Source organism: Hemibagrus wyckioides, linkage group LG22 (genome assembly GCF_019097595.1).
Source record: "Hemibagrus wyckioides isolate EC202008001 linkage group LG22, SWU_Hwy_1.0, whole genome shotgun sequence".
Lineage (NCBI taxonomy): Eukaryota > Metazoa > Chordata > Actinopteri > Siluriformes > Bagridae > Hemibagrus > Hemibagrus wyckioides.
The window spans coordinates 12,712,763-12,735,444 of record NC_080731.1 but is presented as its reverse complement, the minus strand read 5'-3'; the positions used below and the strand labels follow the sequence as shown (position 1 = coordinate 12,735,444).

The window sequence follows — 22,682 nt, the reverse complement described above, 5'->3', positions numbered from 1 at the left end:
CTGCAGCACTTTCACAATGGTTTGACGTCCATCAAACCTATTATGAAAAAGAAGGGCTGGATGGACGTTCTCTGTGTGGGCCATTATGCACTCGCGACTAGTTTTTATGAACTGAGGGATAAAACTAGCATGGCTTTGCCTACAGACTTTGGATCTGTTAGGATAAACGTTCCAATGACAACATGATTTCCCAAAGACTGAGCACAGCAAGACATGAATCTTAGGCATTTTTTTTTTTGGACAGGTTTGTGTTGTAACCACTATAGATGTACATAGAGTAACATAATGACCAAAGTGACACAATCAAAGCAAAGCAAGGCTGCCACTTCCAGCACCATGTGTCTCTGTGTCTGTATATGTGACCTTCAAGAACTGTACAACAAAACATTATTTATCCAATATAAAGCTCGCGAAGTCGGAAGTGTATTCTGCTCATATACTTGGCAAATCTCATCCATCTTTCTAAACTTCAGGGCCACTCACTGTAAACAGTTTTTGAGTCTTCTTGAGAGCTGCTTAGAGGACAAATTAGAAGGAAGGTCCTCATATTCATGCTTATTGCAAACTTCTTCAAAAAAGCCACCAATGCAGCACGCAGTTAGAGACTCATCATCACATTACTTCAGAATTCACCCACTATAATTTGAAAATGGAAATGCAAATTGTGTGGTCTACCAGTGGCCCCTTCCATTTATTAATCTAAATAGGTTTCATTTAAATTTTTCACGGCATCAGCTTTATTTGTAAATGTCGCGCCCTATGAATACTGCGTGTTTTTTTTTCTTTCGCATATTCTTGCTGCCTTTCATTAATATGTAAATAGGAAGTCAATCGCTCTTCTTCCTGACAGTGAACTGCACTACTAGTGCAGTGTGTAATCAGCTTTGACCGCAATTCACTATTTATCATACGGAATGCCAGCTTTGACAGTAAATTATGGGAAATATACTGTTATGCCCCTCTCTGTTTGGGTGGTACACGTTTAATTGCCGATCATTGTTTCTCTGAGCACATAATGTAAATACTAACACATTTGGATGTGCTTTACAAAATAACAGATAGCGTCATCAAATGTGTGCAGCAGCTAATTGTTGAGTTCAACCACCTGTACGTATAGTTGTCAGCTGCCAATTAGGTACTGATGTCAAAAGTCTGAAATCTAATTAAGCATATTGTAACTGTATCAGGTGCCTAAATTGCACCTGAAACCCCATTCTGAATATCTGTGGCCAGGTTGTAGCTGTAGACAACTAATATCTCATACGGTGAATTTGGTGAGCTATATTAGCTGACAGGCTGGTAATAGGAAATATCACTCTAAGCAAAATGCTTGGCCAAATAACAATAAATTCTCCATGAAATGATGAGGGCTACAGCATGCTGCCTTGCATATATTTTGCCATGAATTCTAATTAAGGTGGCATAAACCTGAGAGTGCACGGTCATCACAGCAAGATGCCTGAGGCTTGATTGATAATGTGAAGACACAAGGCCCGAGCTGCCTGAGTTCCTCTCCTTCCTTAAATTAATGGCCATCCCAACAACCCTAATAATGCAGCAAGGATGGTGCCCCCCACCACCGCCACCAGCGCCACCAGTCCCGCGACACATACACACAACATCAAGGATACACACTTCACCACCTCCACCCCCCAATTTCAATTTTCTAGAGGCATGGAAAATAGGAGAGATCATTCATTTATCTTGTAATAGCTGGATAATAGATCCATCACAATGGAACATCTGCACACACACACATACACACACACACACACACACACACCACCACCATTTCTGCTGACACTACACACTAAACACTCTTGCCCCTCTCTCGTCCCCCACACCACCCCACAACCATCCACTGTGTTAAGTCGATATCCAGAGGACGCCTGAGCCCACCGTGTTTGAGTTTCTGAGCACATACACAGTTATGGATATACAGCCAGCGTGTTGATTATGTAGTGCTGAGAGCAAATGTGTTATTCTCTAAAACGAATATATTATAATAAAATATAAGGATTCTGATTCAGACTTATAGAGAATATGCATCTTAAGAGACATTCACATTGTTATACCGCTTGATATCTAAGTGAGTGGAAGATATAAATTGTAAAATAATAATAGTAGATATAACCACAAACAGTAGATTTATCTCAACATCAAAATAAATTTTAATCTGGTGCCTTTTAGTTTTTCTATCATTTTACCACAACTCTTTTGTGTTAATGTTAATGGGAAGATACAGCAATTTAAGACCCAGATGTTGATCTCAGTCTTGGTTGGAACTGAAATGGGGAAGCAGATTGTTCGGGGAGGTTAATGGTGCTGTCACCTGGTCTGGCCGTGACGAGGAAAAGGATCACAGGCTCACCCGGGCTTTTCTCCATCCACCTGCTGAATTAGCAAGGTGCACAAAAGCAATAGCCTGCGCTTCGCTTCAGCCTGCCAATCATCCCAAAGCGCTCGGCCAAGATGCAACTCAGTGACCCCGGCAAAATGAGAACTGCTCATATACATAGTTATTGTAATGACACTTTAGGCTAGTAATAAGATATTTGTTTACTGTTTATCCTCACAGATATTTGGAGTTGAAGCTGAAGTTCATTCATAAGAAGTCATGCCTTCATGAAATGCGCAGTCATGAAATAATAGATCTTATTAATCAAATTAAACGATGAGTTAATAATATTTAAATAATCATTTATTTTATATTAATGATTAAATAATAGTTTGTTATTAAACAATAGTTCATTCACTTAAATGCAATAACATTAACTATGATTATTATTAATTGTATGGAATGATTACTTCTTATTGCAGTATTATTTACTCATAATTATCTATTCTATTTTATTATTATTTTTAATGATGTCATATTATATTTAATGATGTCATAATTATAAATTAATGTGTTCTGTTTAGTGGACTCAAAATTAGATATACAGTAATTATAAAATTTGTTGGTTACTCTCTCTCTCTCTCTCTCTCTCTCTCTATATATATATATATATATATATATATATAAACCTACAGTAACCTACAGCAAATGTCCATGCCCTCATCACAGGCTGATAATTCTCAAATTGCCTCAATAATTTGTTACACTTCCGGGTCCAATAAAAAAGTGGATAATTGAAGCGTTGGCTTTTAGCAGTTGGCCTGATGTTTAACACTGAAGTGCTCTTTCAGTCACTGGTTAACTTGACTGGCATTAATTGCGCATGCGCACCTTCTGCGTCCTTCACTGTGCTCCACGGCGCTTAATTAACCTTCATAAATTGCCATATTACCGTACTAAATAGTATGTCATTGCCTATGGTTCCGTACTATTCTGACATGCTATTTAGTACTGTAGTGTGAACATTTGGATGTAGCCCAGGTGTTTAAAGGCGCTAATGTAGTAGCCATTAGCGCAAACAATTAGCCAGAGGGAAATGACACCGCGTGGGTTTTCTTTCTTTCTTTTTTTTTCCCGTCCCCTCCGTGTTTACCTTTCACATTCGGCAGCAAACAAGCCATGTGATGGCCCGTGTGCCCAAAGCGGAGCATTATTCCTAATTAAAAGCCGGGGATGTGTGCCATTAGCAAGATTCATGCTCGGCTACGGGAGAGTTCATTCCGGCTGTTGACTATCCATTGATTATTCATACGGGTTCTGATTCGGGCCCATTAATGCAAAATCAAGTGGGAAGTAAATTTTGTAAGAGCAAGCCGCACACTGATGACGGCCCCGCTGAGCACGGCAAAAGAGTGTAAATGGAGCAGGTTAGGGGCCTTTAATATCATTGAATTTACAATGGAGCAAATGATTTTTCCACACATTTACAGCTCGTGCACATGGACCAGGCTTAGTGGACTTCTTCAGTGGATGTAGAATTTACATTATTATTATTATTCCAGGGTTTTTTTTTTTAAAGCCATAATTCTGACCATCGTCGTTTAAAAAAAAAAAAATCTAAAATATTTTTATGAATACATTAATATCTGTAGTTGAATTGTTCTCTGTTTTGCAAAATATCCGGAATATAAAAATTTAAGTATTTGACAAACAAACAAACAAAAAACAAGTGGATTTACAAAAAAAAAAAAAACAGTCACAACACCACACAACAATTAAAGCAACAATAACAACAAAGAAATCCAAACAAATGCAGGGCAACAAAAACAAACCAACCCACAAACAAAACACATCCCTTAAAATCAATAAAACAACAAAAAGCTGAGCAAACAAACGGAAAATGAATAAAACAAAGAAATCCACATACACACCAGTCAAAAACAAAACGATCAAATAAACAGCCCTTAACAGAATAAAACATGCAAATAAATAAATAAGTAAATAAATAAAATCAAAAGAGACAACAGACTATTCAGATATAATTCAGGCATATCAGGTATTATAGCAGATCTGCTCGTGTGTAATAAGTTAAAATATCCAAACACGTGGGTTGTTAGACCTACACGTTAGAGCCAGTCTCTGATTTGAAACTGTGTCACAAATGCAAACTCTCCCGTGGCTCATTGTGTAGTTAAAAATGGATGTGAAAGTAATCGTATCTAATGCCTCCTAAATGTTCATTACAGTTGCAGGTTTCCAGTTGGTTGGAGCTGGTCTGCATGAGCACTGTCCTCTGTTCTTTTGTGTGGAAGATTTGTATGGAGAGGTTTTATAACAGGCTGTGAAGAGTTTGACACAGGCGCCTCCAAGTGTTATATCCACTACATTACAGCATGCTACAGCAGAGGCGACTTCACTGGGTTATTTACAACACTAGCAGAAAGACATTTGAGTTTTATAGACGTTTTACAGATATTCATTCCTAATTAAACTATCAGTACGACTCCTGAATGATTTCTGATTGGCTATTTCTGAACCCTTTGTTTACCAGGTATCTTGTTGGCTTTGCTTTTTGTGAATCCCTTGACTGCATTTATTTCAGATCCAGACTCTTGTTAACTTTTGTCCTATTTTCCATATATATTTCACCTCATGTCTCAAGTTCCCTGAGATCCACATTCCCTTATGACCATGTGTAATATAATTAGTACAAAAACTGGTTGGCTAGATGGATGACTTCGATAGGAAAACACCATTTAAATAGGACAAGTGTAAAAAAGTAAAAGGTATGAGTGCAAACTATTTGATGAAACTTATACAAGCACTTGTCTAGCTTTTAAATTAGTCTTTAAACACAAACCCAAGCATCAGAATCTGCATTGATAGAAATAATCATAGTGGCACTGGTGGTACGGTGCTGCAGTGGATGAACACAGTATCTTCTCATGTGGGATTCCTCCAAGTTTACTTCCACTATCCAAAAACTTGCAGGTAGATTGCTAAATTGTCTTTAGGCGTAAATGTGTGTGTGCACATATCCGCCATGACTCTAAGCCAATTACTGATGAATGAATGGACGAATGAATAATACATTAAAAAAAAACTTTAACATGAAGCAAAGGATTTAGAGTGATTCAGCTTCCTATTATGGACACATGCATACTGTATTATTATTATTATATTAGTATACAATATATATTATAAGTGCCAGACAGAAAACTAAAGCTTTAAATGCTTCATTGACTTTGAGCCAAGTCAAAGAACCGAAGTGCGTCATTTTAAGTTTCCCTATGTGAGAGTTTCAGTATATGTAATAAAGTTTGATGTGCACAAAAACCAATGTGTTGGGGAAAAAAAAAACATCAGCTACCTCCAACCAGGACACGGTGCTCTAATGAGATGAAACAGTGAGCCATGCCTGTTTGGACAGCAGTTGAGGTGGGAAGTCCTGTATACATTCATCAGGGAAGAGGCCACTTCATTGGGAAGGCATTAATCACCACAAACCTAATTATAAATTGATTACATGGTCATGCAAGATGAAGAGGCCTGTCGTGCATTTCTGATCAGTATGGGAAGGCCACAGCGGTCTGGGTGGGAGACTGGATGTCAGATAAGAGAAGGGTGTAGGACAATCCCCTCTTATCATAACTATTACAATAAGTCATTATTGAATACATTTTACACGTCTGAATATGGGTGGAGCGTACTTTCTTTTTGAGTTTTGCGACATTTCATTTTATTTTTATGAAAGACACATTTTATCTAAAGTGCTTTATAATTTAGACCAAGTATTAGCGTAATTTTTGTCATTCAACATATTTCTGCTCACAACCTCAGAACTTTACCCAAATCCCACTGCCACCTCCCCAGTTTATCTTTATACTGCTCAAGCATATGCTGCTACCTGATTCTTTCTCACTGTTCAACTCAGTTCTGTTTGCTAAACAACATTTCATGAAGCCATAGTTTGCATGTATGGGCAAAATTCCAACAGCCTTTGTTATTGTAACAGTGTTGATCAGGGACACAGCGAGGAAGCCTCCTTTTCCGTCTTCAAGCCAATGATATAGTGCTTCCTGTTTCCTGATCTGCTTCCTCACTTGTGTCTTGCACCCTTCATAGTCAGATATGAAAAACAACAACACAGTACATGATATGTTTTGATCAAAAAATTTTAATTCATACTGCTCACTAAAAGCACAGAGACAGATATAAAAAAATATACAAAATATGTTTGTTAATATAACAAATACATGGAAAAAAAAATAAAGGCAGCAAGTTATATGAGACCGCACGGAAAGATCTATTGAGCTCCTGCACTAAACAGTTTGATAAACTTGTGTGTGTGAATGGTAAGAATGAAATGCAGCTTTCTTTTATTTGCACTACATATGCTGCCTGTTGCCATCACAACTAAAAAGAACTAAATATAGCTGAAGCTAAAATATAAATGATGTTTCACCTAAAGACATGCGGTTTGTCCCTGGAGCATTAGACCTACCCTCTACGACAACCTCAGGAATTACTGGATACCTTTAAAAATAAAAGAAAGAAAAAAAAGAGAAAAGAAATAAACAGTAAAATATTAGTAAATGGGCTCGCATATTGTGCCGCAGATGTTGCATTCATGGCTGTTGTACCTTTACGAACAGAGAACTGTAGCTCTGTTTCTAATACTGTGGGATACAATCAGTACAAAACATTAGTGCTTCCTTGAGCTCTAAGTGGATTATCTGGGCTAAATAGAAGTACATAAACAGGAATAAGTGAAATTCAGAATCCATAGAAATTTGTTCATGCTGATTTCCTTGATGCTGAGGTTATGAAGCCTGAAGAATGGTAGCTTCACCTCAGATAAGGTTCCTCAGGTTGTGATTTTTACTTTGAAGTGAAATTCATGTTCCTAATATGTATGATATTCAGCTGCTAGGCATCTGCTTATATTCATAGCTCATACTTCATAGCCTACCTTTCTAACCTTTTATATGATTTACAATATTATCAAGCTATTACATTTTCAAAATACTACTTTTTATAAGTAACTGTGCATTTAGAATTTGGCAAAAAAAGAAAAGAAAAGAAAAACAGAATGAAATAATTGTGCAGTAAAGGGTGTTATTACTAGCATTACAACTATCATCAGGTTTTAGAAATTTATCACAAAGAGAGCACTGTGTAACACCATGGCCTTATCAACGAGCGCTGCAGAGCGGCGACAGCAAAACAACGTAAACGTTCAGCTAGTAACTCTGAGAGAATCGTCTCTCTTGTAGACGCCCAGCGTTTCACAGCACACAGACGAGCGTCCTGCCTTCGTCTATTTCGTCTTGCACCCTGTCGCTGGAGGTGGCGATCTCGGCTTGGGCGGAGAACATGGCACAGATGAAAGTGAGCACCGTTGCTCCTATCGCTGTGTAGAGAGCCCAGCCCACTGAACACTGGCCCGGTTTATACGGGGACGCTTCAGGGCCACAGTAGCTGACCACCTTATCACAGCCAAAGCCTGCTGGGTAGAGCATCAGTCCGAGCATCAGGAACAGACCTGGGCAGAAAAACAAAGATTAACTAATTAAAGATAGATGGCAGTGGATTTCAGAGATGGGTTTGGGGAACCCACTGAGGTCACAGTTACAGTATTAATAATTCTAACCTATTATAATTATTATTGTTTGTATACTTTAGATATTTGTCTGTTTTACTAATGGATTTAACTCAAAGCAAGTACATTAGGTACATATGTAGAATTTATTTTATAATTTAAGGTAATCCTAGCTGCAAAAAGTTTGGGAACTCCTCTTATAGTGCAATCTAAATTTGTGGACACCTGACCATCGCACCCATATTGGGGCTCATTCAACATTCAAAGCACACAGTTGTCTAGGATGTTTGTATGCTGTAGCTTTATAATTTCCCTTTGCTGGAACTTATAGACTCAACTCTGATTCTGACTTAACCCCTGTGAACACCTTAGGGATAACTGGAATACTGACTGAACCCCAGGCATCCTCATCCAACATCAGTGCCTGACCTCACTAATGCTATTGTGAATTAATGAACACAAATCCCCATAACCTCACTCCAAAATCTATTGGAAAGCCTTCACAGAAGAGTGGAGCTTATTATAAAAGTGAAGGGTGAATGAGATATTCATCACGTATATATATATATATATATATATATATATATATATATATATATATATATATATATATATATATAAAACATTATATAGCCAAAGGCTATATGATATATATGATGGCTATATAATGTTTTATTAGATTCTTTTAGATTTCTAAAGATTTCTTGGATGGATATATATTGTTGTATAATCAGTTCAGTGACACAAAAATAACACAGCATATTAAACCACACTGTGCAATATCCTATAGGAAAAATCTCATGCATTTGTATGTAATGAAGTGTGCTGTTATAGGAACATCATCCACAGCAGTGTGGTCTGATTTGGCCCAAAGCTGGAACAATTTGCTGATGTTTGCCATTTTTAATCTATTTAATGAATGACATATAGTTGTTTTTAAGCCATCGGAAGTTAGCTCCTGTTATCACTTATATTCTAGAGGTTACATCCGTTCTCTCACCAAGCGTTTTTTTTCTCCCTACTGAATTTAATAAGACAAAAAAATATATATATAAAACTTATATTAGTGAAAAACTGGAAAAGTCCTCTGTCCTGAAGACTTCTCTATGGTGGAAAAGTTACAATGCGCTGACAAGCCAAATTCCTTCCATAAATGTTCAATAAACCTCTCTGAGAATACTTCACCATTTCCACAATTACATGTTTTTCTTTGTTAAATAACACGTTTTTGAAATCTGTTTACTTTTAACATTAGACTATGTAGACCATGTTATAAGTCCCTGTGAAGGAGCTGTAACTGTTACATCCACAAGCTTTTCTTTTCCCACTTTACCACTAATGTTTATAAACCCAGACCTCACCCATACTTTATAAACACTTGGATTCCTTCGAGGATTCCTATGTGATATCATATATCATCTATCCTGCTAGGATTTGCACTCAAGGGGCCCATACTGTAATTAATATTTCAATGTCTTAATATTCATGGACCATTTGCAGGAGTGAAGTAAAAAATGTTTTCAGCATAGTATTTGTCATTACAGCTCGCAAAATGGGTCGACGTTCTTTCTCAGCCACATAATGCGTTCACTCTGCCATCAAATCGGGCATGCGAGGTCCTGCCTCAAAAGCCTTTCTTCTGACTGTTTAGGAATTGCTCAATCCCACCGTCGTAAATATTTCACTAAGCTTTCAGCACAACTACAGGGCTCTTTTGTCCCCACATAAACCCTTTTAGAAATGAAAAAATCCCTTATAGGGAACCGAGAATCAGCATTTTCTATATTACTGAAATTAAAGCAGCTGGATTGAGACAGGATAGTAAGTTACACAGCTGCTGGATCCGTCCTTTCTTAACTGGAAATAAAGAGAAAGATTGAATGGTGGTTCTGGCAAATGGTAGACCTTGCCATAGTCAACAATACAGTGCTGTTTCTGCGGGTTGTGTTGGGAAGCAGTGCTGATGGAGCAGGCAACATGTGGTTGACATGCTTTACTTACCACTGACATAAAAGATAGCAATTTTATGACTTGCATGCACCCACAGCAAGATCTCGTCTCCCGAGTCTCTAGGATCTCTTTTAAAAAGCTCTTGAGGCCTTAGCGTTCCTGTTTCCACCAGTAGTTTATTGTCATATTTAAATAATGTCATATTTTATTGCCATATTTAAATCACAGATCATGGTTTGTTATCAGTCCATGTCATGATTCATATAATGCAGTAGATAAGCCTGGATGTCCTGGAAGACGTTATTATGTGCTTCCCAGGCAAGCCTGAACCTCTGAGGCTGTCAGGAATGTAAGGATTGCTCTCAAGTAAGCTTAGAGGCTTTAACATCTGACCTGAATATACACTCCAAACTTGTATCTTTATGCTCAGGGATTGAAATGCAGCGACTAAGAAGAACTAGAAGACTAAATGTCAGTAATCTCATATAATACTGGCAAAAATACAGCTCGAGGGGCTGGTATGAGGTCAGAGCAGCGATGTAACCGATTTTAAAGCACCTTTCAGCGTGATGTATAATATTTTAAACCATAAAACAAAAACCTGTAACAAGCTGATGCATTTTTTAGTTTGACCCAAGGGTAATCTTTTCACTATAGTTAAACGCTGTGACTTGCTTGCTCATATGTGAGTTCACATAAGCAGTTGTGTCTCCATGGCAATAAAAACAAAAATGGTTAAAGATTGTGGTTTTAAAGAGGGTAGAAATGGAACGTTTTTCACAATTTTCACACAAATTTAAAAGGATAAATGGTATTAAAGTCTAGGGGTACTGCATTCACAGTGTGAAGCCTGAACAATGTAAATTTGTTATTTGTGTGTGTGTGTGTGTGTGTTTGGAAGCTACTGTGGAACTTTTTTTTAATTTTGCTTTAAAGAATATTATCATAAGATAGCACTATGTGTGTTATCAGTCTATGTCATGCTTCTGGTTTTAAATGGACTGACATTTTCCTCTCGCTGAGTTATCTCTTATCATACTGAGGGCATGTAGCTAATCCACCAGATGACCCCTGTTTTATAGCCCTAAGCTTAGTCATCTGGTATGACTGCAAACAACTTAAAATGATCTCACCCCAGTCCTGCTACACTACTAATTTCCAGTTTATTTTTGCAGCGTTTAAAAAAATATTCTTCACCATGCCCATGTGTAAAAGTACTGCACAGAATTGATACACAAAATGATTAAAATGCTACTCAGCCAGCTGCAGGATTATTCACGGTCAATCGGACACAAGGAGCCACTTCAGTTTGTGCGGTTGAGTTAAAAAAAAGTAGCTGATAAGGAGGTAAGTGTACACAGAAAATCCTGACCTTCTAGTGTAGTCCCACTTAATAACTTGGCTTAAAGGGAAATGGCAGAAAATTCATTTGAAATCTCTCAGCAGGAAAGGCCATCGTTACACAAACACATTAAAGTAAAACCAATGGAGTCCCAAATTCCAAACTTGTGTCCTGACTAAACATGACTTACCATTTTACCCTTATTATAGATGAATGTTTACTTTAAATCACTGGAACAGATCATTATTTATACAACCGAGAGTTCGGATCCACTCATTTGATTGATCAAGAGTTCCAAGAGTGACTTCATTTCCTATAACGTCACTGGGACAGTTCATTGTTGGAATCTATTCCATCATTTCTGCTCGCCATGTAAATTTCCACCTATTAGTTCAAAACGGTCACTAGAGTATTGTTAGTGACAACATCATTGGACACGGCAAACAATACTTTCCAGGAATCTAACTTCATATACTGGTTTATATACTGCCATGATATAGTTATAGATGTTATAGATACCGCCAGGGTGGTTGGTAAAGCTGATAATTCAGTATAACTGCACTCTTGCTTGTGTAATATATCTGAAATAACCATAAAAGTTTACATTATGTTCTCTACTATATATGGATATATAGCTCTTCATACCCATAGACTGTTCTTAAATCTCATTGGTCAGAAGTTGTTGACTATAGTTGTTCATATAGTTTATAAATTAGTTATTTAACAATTCAAAAGAAAATAATCAGTGTCAGTGATATAATAATTACAAGTAAAGCAGTCCCTTTATGTGTAACATTACAGAAAAGTCTTAAGGTTAGAGGATTTTGTCCTCATATATGTGTGCTATTGTATTATTAATATTACTTCAAGCAAGATAAAAAGAAAGGTTGGTGTTGTCTGTCTTCTATAATGTAAGTGATAACAGGACTGAACTAGTTAAAGTGTAAGACTGTACAGTAAGTGTAAGACATTTTTTTTAATTTGTCAATAATGTAAGCCTCGTAGCAGTTACAGTACCATCAGTTACTCCACTTTGTGCCACTAGCCATCACACCACCCCATTTCACTACACTACATACACTACTCTCCTTTGACAGTACATTCAGTCTGTTTTCTTTCTTCTTTTATTCATTTACATTCATATTTATGTTTATATCTGGCTCTGTGTTGGTAAAGCCCAATGTAACACTACTGTAACATGTCTGTAACACATACACTATGTGAATTTCCTCATCATTCCTCAGGATAAAATAAAAAATTGTGTAAAATATGATGCTCCTACCTGCTATGCCTTGAAGTAGGCCGCAGACATTAAAGATGCTTTTCCCCAGGATACTCTGAAAGCACATGCTAAAGACTGCGAGGAAGCCCACTATGGATAGCAGGAAGATTCCAACAACCAGGAATATAATAGAGGCCTGCCAAAATCCACTTGCAATCTCTGTAAAGTCTGCAGCATATGGTCCACACTCAACCGTCTTGTGCTGAAACACTCGGATGCAGCGACTGTACAGGCCAAGCGTAGGTGGTTTAGGTTCTGGCGATCCAGTAGCTGAGGCATTGGACTGGGAAGGGTGGTGTACCCCTACTAACCAATCAGGACTCATGATGGCCACTAGCTCAGCAAAAGCCACCACAATGCTCAACAAGGTCCAAAGCATAGACCGACACGTTACAATGACGTGACACATGTTGTCTATCCTATGAAGCTCCTTTAGACTGATCTTTTGTTTCTAACAGATAAGTCTTGGAGAGGTGCATCAGCTGACGACTTGTGGTGTTATCTTCATAGATCCCTTTTCACAAGCAGACTTTCATGCTGGACGACATCCACGTCTGGCAGAACATAATCCTCATCCATTCTCAACGTATCCAATTGGGAGAACAGAAACTGGGCACCTACGAACAGATGAAAACAGAATGACATTTCCAGGGAGTTACATGTTTGGACCTCCCTTTGGCACTGACAGATTGCTTGAAGGCTACGAATCAGCATGTCAGACCTCAGCACTGCTGCTGCATCTGGCAACGCTGACTGCATGAATCCGTCTGAACAGGCACAAGCCTGCTAAAATCAATCCTATAGGCACACTCTAATTCTATATCTCATTTTCTCTAAAATGGGAAGATAATGTCTACTCTAAATACAATTTTGCACCACCGGGTGGCTTCTTGGTTGGTCAAAATGCTCTGATAAATTCTACACAGCTTTTGAAAACCCCAGTCAATACTCCCACTGGTATCATGCCAGGTATGCCTTGTAACACTATTGTCTACGGAAATTTGGACCAGATGGGATCAGAGATATTATGGGGGTTTTCTGAGTCTGTTTGTATTTCTCCAAAGTCACTATAGCTTTGGAAAGGAAGCACTGAGAGAAATATTTGAACTAAGATAGTTCCTAGACAAATCATCAAAGGAAGTTCGGAGCGTTAAGCAGATTGAGATAAGCACTGACAGGGCAACTGTGTAACAGACACATAGCTTAAAGCTTGTGCAGGCAAGCTCAGGGAAAACCAACGCAAGGAACAAAATTGTGCCTAGGTAGTCATAATACAATCATCCCAAACCACAAAATGCTACAACATGGAATTTAAACCTTTGCTTGAGTCATAGTTTCTTCCAAACAAAATGGAAGTAGACTACACATAATATGACAGTAAACAGAGGTTTGCTATCACAGATATATTTTCCGTATCAACAATGACAACAGACATAAATACACAGTGGATTAAATGGATTTAAATATTATACGCTTTTTTATTCTCTGAAATTACGCTGACAAATTTAGTAATCAAAGGATGTAATACAAAAGCATAAGAAGTATAACATTTTATCTGATATCTCTAAGGCAATAAGTCGTAAAGACCTTAACCTTACTTAAACCCAAAGCACATAGAACCTTGTAACTTTCATTGAACATTTTTGGTATATCTTGGTGTAAAGTATGCCATATATATTCCCTGGATATGTAAGTAACAGATTTAATAAATAATTTGTGCCAAATGCTCTTCTTTAACTTCCATGGTATCAATGTATATTTTCACCTTTATTCTTTTCAAAATGAGTCTAGTAAGCTGATTTCATGAAAGAAGGCTTGTGTCAAAGTGCTAAATCCTGTCTATGTCAATTCTTTGGATTTGATTCACTTCAATAAAATGACTTAAACATATAGTATTTGAAGCACAGGTCTCATTTGTCCAGAACCACACATCGGCTCATACTGTCCCCTAAAAAAATGATCCCCATCTGCTGTCTATATGAGAAACCTATTTACAGCAATTATATACAGTCATGCTGTGATCCTATTTACCTAGACAGGCGCATGTGTCCACAGCAGAAATCACACAAGGAAGATTTGCTCAAGAGCAATCTAATCTAATCAGAGCGCATGACTTCCCTGCAATAAAAGGCACGCAGGCAAGAGCGCCTCTGATTCTCAAGAGACATCAGAGAGGAATTTCACAGGCCAGGAGTTGCTGAGAGGCGTAGAGACAATGGCGTCTCATGCCGTGGTCCCAGCATGGACCTCAAACATGGATGATCAGACTCTCGGACCCCCAGTGATGTGGATCAAAGAGCCACAGATGTTGCTTCAAAGTCAAACAGATGAAATGTTGCCTCAGAGACTGGTCACACACATACAGGAATGCGTCCTTGCTTCTCTCTCTGAATATTATTAATAATATTTTTTGATATTACAAAGCAAACATCCTACAGTTTCTAAACACACGATAGGCATGATATTCCGAGGACAACGGGTATTGGTTTGGCCTACTCCAATGAAGTCCGTGTATAAAATCAAAACCATATGTAATTAAAAAGTTATCCCTGAATGCATCTTTTTTTTTTAAAGTGATCTGAGCCAAATAAAGAATGAAGTCCAAACCCAGTCTCATTATTTAATATCCCAAACTCCTTGGTCAGCATTCTAGCAGAACACTCGCATGGCTTTCTGCAGCTCCACATTGGACTGCTTTAACCACTGCATATCCTTGAACAAAGACAAGAATAAAACATTCAGGTAATTTGAGAAGTTAATATACTAAAGCTGACTAGCACTTGGGGCTAACTTGCCATTAATGGATGGTGTTACAGATGGACAAGAATTTTTCTTTTTTTTTTTTAAGATGTAAAAAATCCACATGCACATCTATTGGATAGGTTACAAGTGGCACTAGTATAAGGTTGAATACAATTTAGTACACTAGTAGCACATACTATTTTTTTAATCTTATTATTTTTATAGTGTTTCAGTGCTTGGCTATATTCTATTTAGTACAATAGGTTTCATAGTATTTTACCACAATTCACTATGCACTCTTTAGGATAGTAACCTATACACTATTAATATAGTAAGATATACACTATTGATTATGATCAGCTATACACTATATTGTATGCTAAGCGCTACACCTTAAAGTACGGTATGTAATTGTACAGTAAACAATTCACTATATAGTATAATAAACTATACATTATTTAGTGTAGTTGAATATACAGAGTTTTGTACAGTAAACTATACGCTATGTATTAAGTTAAGCTATTCACTAAATAGTACAGTAAGCTATACACTATGTATTAAGGTAAGCTATACACTAAATAGTATGGTGCACTGCACGCTATTTAGAATGGCATACTATACACGGTTTATAGTATGTTTCTGATTAGTTATACACTTTATAGTATAGTAAGCTATACACTGTATAGTACGGTAAACCCTACACTATGTATTAAGGTAAGCTATACACTAAATAGTATTGGTACACTGCACGCTATTAAGAATGGCATACTATACACTGTTTATAGTATGTATCTGATTAGTTATACACTTTATAGTATAGTAAGCTATACACTAAAAGGTATGGTACACAACATGCTATTAAGAATGGCATACTATACATTGTTTATAGTATGTATCTGATTAGTTATACAATTTACAGTATAGTAAGCTATACACTGTATAGTATGGTAAACCCTACACTATGTATTAAGGTAAGCTGTACACTAAATAGTATGGCAAACTATACAATATGTATTAAGGTAAGCTGTACGTTGTATAGTACGGTAAACTATACACTATGTATTGAAGTAAGCTATACACTAAATAGTACGGTAAACTACACACTCTGTATTAAGGTAAGCTTTACACTAAATAGTACAGTAAAGTATACTCTATGTATTAAGGTAAGCTATACACTAAATAGCACGGTAAATTACACACTATGCATTAAGGTAAGCTATCCACTAAATAGAACGGTAAAGTATACTCTATGTATTAAGGTAAGCTATACACTAAATAGAACGGTAAACTACACACTATGTATTAAGGTAAGCTATACACTAAATAGGACGGTAAAGTATACTATATGTTTTAAGGTAAGCTATACACTAAATAGCACGGTAAACTACACACTATGTATTAAGGTAAGCTATACACTAAATAGGACGGTAAAGTATACTATATGTTTTAAGGTAAGCTATACACTAAATAGAACGGTAAACTACACACTATGTATTAAGGTAAGCTATACACTAAATAGGACGGTAAAGTATACTATATGTTTTAAGGTAAGCTATACACTAAATAGCACGGTAAACTACACACTATGTATTAAGGTAAGCTATACACTAAATAGGACGGTAAAGTATACTATATGTTTTAAGGTAAGCTATACACTAAATAGCACGGTAAACTACGCACTATGTATTAAGGTAAGCTATACACTAAATAGTACGGTAAAGTATACTCTATGTTTTAAGGTAAGCTATACACTAAATAGCACGGTAAACTACGCACTATGTATTAAGATAAGCTATACACTAAATAGGACGGTAAAGTATACTCTGTGTATTAAGGTAAGCTATACACTAAATAGCGTAAACTACACACTATGTATTAAGGTAAGCTATACACTAAATAGTACGGTAAAGTATACTCTATGTTTTAAGGTAAGCTATACACTAAATAGCACGGTAAAGTATACATTATGCATTATAGTAAGCTATACACTAAATAGTACGGTAAACTATACAAAATGTATTAAGTTAAGCTATACACCAAATAGTACGGTAAACCCTACACTATGAATTAAGGTAAGCTTTACACTGTATAGTACGGCAAACTACACGCTACTTAGAATGGCATACTATACAATTTTTATAGTATGTTTCTTATTAGTTATACACTATATATTATGTTTAAGCTATACACTACATGGTATAGTTTATACACTTTATAGTACAGTAAACTACACGCTATTAATAATGGTATACTATATGATATACAGTATAAGTTATACACTCTATAGTACGGTAAACTACACGCTATTAATAATGGTATACAGTTTAAGTTATACACGCTATAGTACGGTAAGCTATACAGCATGTAGTAAGGTAGGTAGGGTTCTTCCTTTTTCTTTCCTTTCTTATTGTTTTTATTCAATAGTTCAATGGTATTTACTACTATTATATAAATGTGTGTTTAAACGGTTGTCCACTTAGTATAGTAGCTTTTGTACAATTTCCCTGCAGGAGGATATACACTGTGTAGTCCGGGAGGTTTCATACTATTTCACTGCAGGAGTCTTATACACCGTTTAGTACAGAGTATCATACTATTATTTCACATACCCGTGAACAGAAGAACAGAGGTAAAAGTTACAGATCTATACACACATATCTTCTGTCTCTGCTATCTCATTACAGTTACTACCAAAAGGTACTTCCAGGGTTTTTTTTAGTAAGTAGACGACGGCTTTTTTTTGGCGAAAGTTTATCCATACCCCTTTCACAGCCTTCTTTCAATTCATCTTCAATCAACCACCATCCACGATGATCCTTCTCCTTCCGGAGATTTCTCTGAAACTCATCGCTGCTCGGAAACACAGATCTGCACTCCGTTTAAGCCAAAATGATTCAATCAGTCCCCCGGTCCAAAGCCCACTTTAGCCTTTAGCGTGATAACGGAAAATGTAACGGATCACGGAGGCAACACCAAACTACTTCTTTGTGTGGCGGCACTTATGATTTTTACGACCTGGAATTGGTGGGGGGAAAAAAAGAAAGGAAATGCGAGCCAAATGCGTCTGTACATGAAGTGCAGGTAATGAAAATGGAGGAATGTTGTGCAGTTTTGAAGAAGAAAGAAGCTAAAGCTGACCTGTGTGTTGGTGAAGTCTCATTCTTCTCCCGCTGTTGTTCCTGTCCACTCCGGCATTGTGGCCCATTCAGGAAGTCTTCAACAGGATCTTCCTCTCTCTCTCTCTCTCTCTCTCTCTCACACACACACACACACACACACACACGCACACTTTCATCTGTCTCTGTTCTCCTTTTTCCGTCTCTTTTGTCTTCCTTCCCACCCTTCATTTTTTCTTCTCCTTCTCACTTTTTTTCTTCTTGCTCGGTGTGTTCACTCTCTATTTCAGTCTCCTTTATTTCTACATATTCTCCTACGCTTTTTAATTGACTCTTTCTATCTATTTAGATTTCACCCCCTGTTTTTTTCCTCTGCTGTTTTATTTCTTCGTTTATTACAGTAATCATCTCTTTTTCCATCCTTCCTCTCTCTTATTCTGTCTTTATGCTGTCTCCACTACTTACTCCTCTATCTTGCTCTCTTTCATTTGCTTTACCTTCTCTGTCTGTCTGTCTCACTCTCTCTCTCTCACACACACACACACACACACACACACACACTATAACCTAGATTTAAAACACAAGTGTATTATTCCATCAAAGCACCTTGAATTGAACTGGTCATTCATTCATTCATTCATTCATTCATTCATTCATTCATTCATTCATTTGTTCAATTATTCATTCGTTAATTCATTAACATGGTCAGCATTGTGGTAAATCTAGAACCTTTTCTCAGGAGCACTGGGCATAAGACAGGAGTATAGTAATAATAAGAGTAAAAGTAATAATACTAATAAATATTATAATAAGATGATGCAGTTTGAAGTTTGTAAAACTGTAATATTAATCCTATTAAATAGATCAATAGTCTTAGTCTTTGTCTCTCACTCTTCCTATCCCTCTCTACTTTCTCTGATTTCATGTGCTCTACACAGACTTTCAGTCAGTTATTTTAGCTTCAAACTCTAAAACAGCCTGTTCCTGTTCCAACCAGTATCTGTGTTAGGTGGCTTAAAAACACATGAGGATGGGGGAGGTTGAAACTGACCTTTCCCCTTACTGACAATCACTCACTTCATATATCCAAATAGTCCATGGCACTCTACTGAATGTTAGTCATCTCTCACTTACACAATTGGACCATTTATAGTTTGTTGACTAATGTTTCTTGCACATATTCTAGCCCTTGATTAGTTGGGGCCTTCTGTTCTTCCTAACTCTATCCCGCACTTGTTCATGGTCAGTTGGTGGAAACTTGAAGTGCTTGTATTAATGCGAGCTGCTTTAATAGCTAAATGCTTGGGCTGTTTTTTCCCCCCTCACTTATACATAATTTGCATAGGACAAGGTAGCTCAGTTCTTATAAAAAGTACCGTGCAAAAGGGACTTCAAAAATAATGAAAGGAAATGTTGGACAATTCATTCATCTTCAGTAAGCACTTTATCCCAGTCAGGGTCGCGGTGAAGCTGGAGCTTATCGTGGGAACACTGAGTATGTAGTGAAGACACAATCTGAATGGGATTCCATCGCAGAACACAATACAACACATGAGTACTTCCAGAGGTTTTCAAGGTTACTTTCAAGGTTTTTTGTTAGATGAGAGAAAGCTTGAGAACCAGAGGAAACCCATATGAACACACACACACACACACACACAGCCAGACCATGCAAAACTCTACACAGCATCCCAAACAGTAACCCAGGGCCAAATGAAGGAGCTGTGAGGTCAGCAAGGCTACCCACTGCATCACAATGCTGACTAAATGATGACCAATGACCAGATATGAAATCAAATCCATTTTTGATGTGATTAACCTGTTAGTATCTTAAGTATAAGTATAAGTATATGTGAAGTTTTATAATGAAATTGGCCGGTAGGTTGCTAGCTGGTAGATTCATTTCTTTTAATTATATGCAGAAATGTCTTTTTTCAGTGACACGCTGATACAGGAAACATGAGATAATATAAACATTCAAATTTACAGAATGTATATCAATTATATTCACTGTTCTGTATTACAGTACAACAGCACTATTATTCTGTCTGATTTTATGGTATTGAATTACGTTGTCTGATTAAGACGAGAGCACAGTTTTCTAATGGCTTTATCATGCAGCCTAAAGCGAGTAGCTCATAATGGCCAAGGAGGAAAGAATAATGAGGGAAGTTTTCAGGAAATGAAACTGTAGCCTTTACAGTGCCATTAACAAAAGAAAAAAGATTATATTACGAATTATTTAAACCAAATGTCTCTCATTAACCATCCTGAGTATGATGTCATATCCACCTATGTGTAATTTATGTAAAGATGAAGTCTTTCTTTTCATGATCTTGGGAGAGGAGTTAAACAAAAGTGTGCATGTATCCTGTCAAAACCATAATGCTAACTAGACCTGAAGGAAAGCAGTCTGCTGTCAGCTCTGAGAACTGTGCTTGCTGTACTGAACGGTTATGAATGTGATGAGATCATAGTTTGTGCAACAGTTTATAGATCATGGCAACATGGTCCCTCAGTATATGGGAAAAAAGAGCCCATAAGGCCAAGCAGAGCGGAGTGTGTTTACAGGCAGAGCACAAATATTTAGATTAAGTGTGTATGTGTCATACTTGAATAAGTAAGTAACTCCTAGAGGAAATGTGGCTCTTGATGGAGCATTACTCCTTTACTTGTAATGTCCCAAAACAAATAAGTTCGACAGAGCAAGCACTCATCTTTCAACAGCATTGCTCAACAACATTATAATTAACATTCAGCGCACGTTCACACAGCTTTATATACATAACAATTCAATACAGACAAAACAACTTTCACAGTTATGACCTCATGCTGCACCGTTGCTGGAATTAAGCACTCAGAGATTTCACTACATGATTCAACACTTTACCACATGCCAAACTGAAAGCTGCCAAGGTTTCTTGACCTGCCAGAGGTCCAGTTCAAGACAAACATTACCAAATCACAGCAAATCATATGACAATACACGAAAAAAATGTTAGAACTGACATCTTACAGTTTTCTTTGATTTAACTTTTGTGCAACCTTCTGAATACGCAAACCTGTCGGAATCCAGCACACAACGGCTTAATGAATTCACGGCACCTTTATTAATGCTTAGTTGTAAGGTTGTAATCCTGGTGTCCAATCCAGAGTGTTGTCTCGACTCATCACGAACGAAGCTACATGAAAAATTAGACCGAATCAGAAAGACATATTATGCTAATATAATCATGCTACTGTCGCCAGACATCTAAAAGCTTTGTAATCCCAAAATATTCATTTAAACTTGTCAACCAAATCAAAATGCGTCTAATCTAATCACAGTTAATAAATATGTCCAGGAACAAGAATGAGCATTGCTCTCCTTTTCCAGTTAGAGAAGAGACACACAACCTTAGAGGCACGTCTTGTGACTGATAGCCAAGATACAATATTTCTGACTTTTAAATGATTAAACATTAAATCTGTGCATGGATCTACACTATAGGACCAAATGTATGTGGACAACTGATCATCACACCCATATGTGGTTCTTCCCCAAACTAGTTTAAAAGCAGATCACAGAATGTCTTTGTATGAAGCAGCTTTACAATTTCCCTTCAGCGGAACTGAAAGTCCAAACCTGTTCCAGCATTACAGTGTCTTTGTGCACAAAGCAAGCTCCATGAAGACATGGTTTGACAAAGTTGGAGTGGAACAACTCAAGCCTTGACCTCAACCCCACTGAACACCTTTGGGATGAACTGGAACCCCGATTAAACCCCAGACCTCCTCACCCGACATCAGACCTCAATCTCAATAATATAAAAAGATTTTGTTTTTCATGAATTGACAAGGTTTTATCACCTAGAGTCCTATGTTTCACAAAAGTCTTAATTTGTATTATAAATTTGCAGAAAAATGGATTTGAAATTGTTCTGTGGAAGAAGCGAATCCAGTCAGATGGTGTGGAAAGTGAACTTAGGGCCAGGGACCCTGGGGAAGAGTGAAGAGTGCTTTTCCTCATGACGACATTTTTCATTACTTAATAAAACTGAATGTTTTGACAGATCACATCCATCTATGTTTGACCATGACTATTTGGGTTGCATTTTTTTTTAAATCTGAGCAATCAGCTGAACTCATTTTTCACGTGCAACACCAAAAAGTGTGTAATAATATGAGTATTGTACAAAAAAAACAGATAATTATGAAGAAGATTACATACTAAGCTGAATATTGGTGGTACACAGGCTTTTGGTACACTGGCTCCCTCTAGTTGTTTGTTTTACTGCTGAAAAGCTATTAAAAGCTCCTCTCTAATTTTG

General features: G+C 37.1%; 1 protein-coding gene across 2 annotated transcripts; it reads right to left on the bottom strand.

The window, feature by feature from the left end:
* Positions 1-6,497: 6,497 nt before the first annotated feature.
* lhfpl2b (LHFPL tetraspan subfamily member 2b) lies at positions 6,498-18,550 on the bottom strand. Of its 2 annotated transcripts, none has more exons than XM_058375610.1 (3): positions 18,395-18,550; positions 12,515-13,131; positions 6,498-7,883 (listed from the first exon to the last, which is right to left on the bottom strand). In XM_058375610.1, the coding sequence occupies exons 2-3, from the start codon at positions 12,921-12,923 to the stop codon at positions 7,627-7,629; spliced, it is 666 nt and encodes a 221-aa protein (XP_058231593.1). In that variant the 5' UTR covers positions 12,924-13,131; positions 18,395-18,550; the 3' UTR covers positions 6,498-7,626. The 2 variants fall into 2 exon arrangements, with proteins under 2 accessions (XP_058231593.1, XP_058231594.1); XM_058375611.1 differs by lacking the exon at positions 18,395-18,550 and adding an exon at positions 18,018-18,301.
* Positions 18,551-22,682: the final 4,132 nt, after the last annotated feature.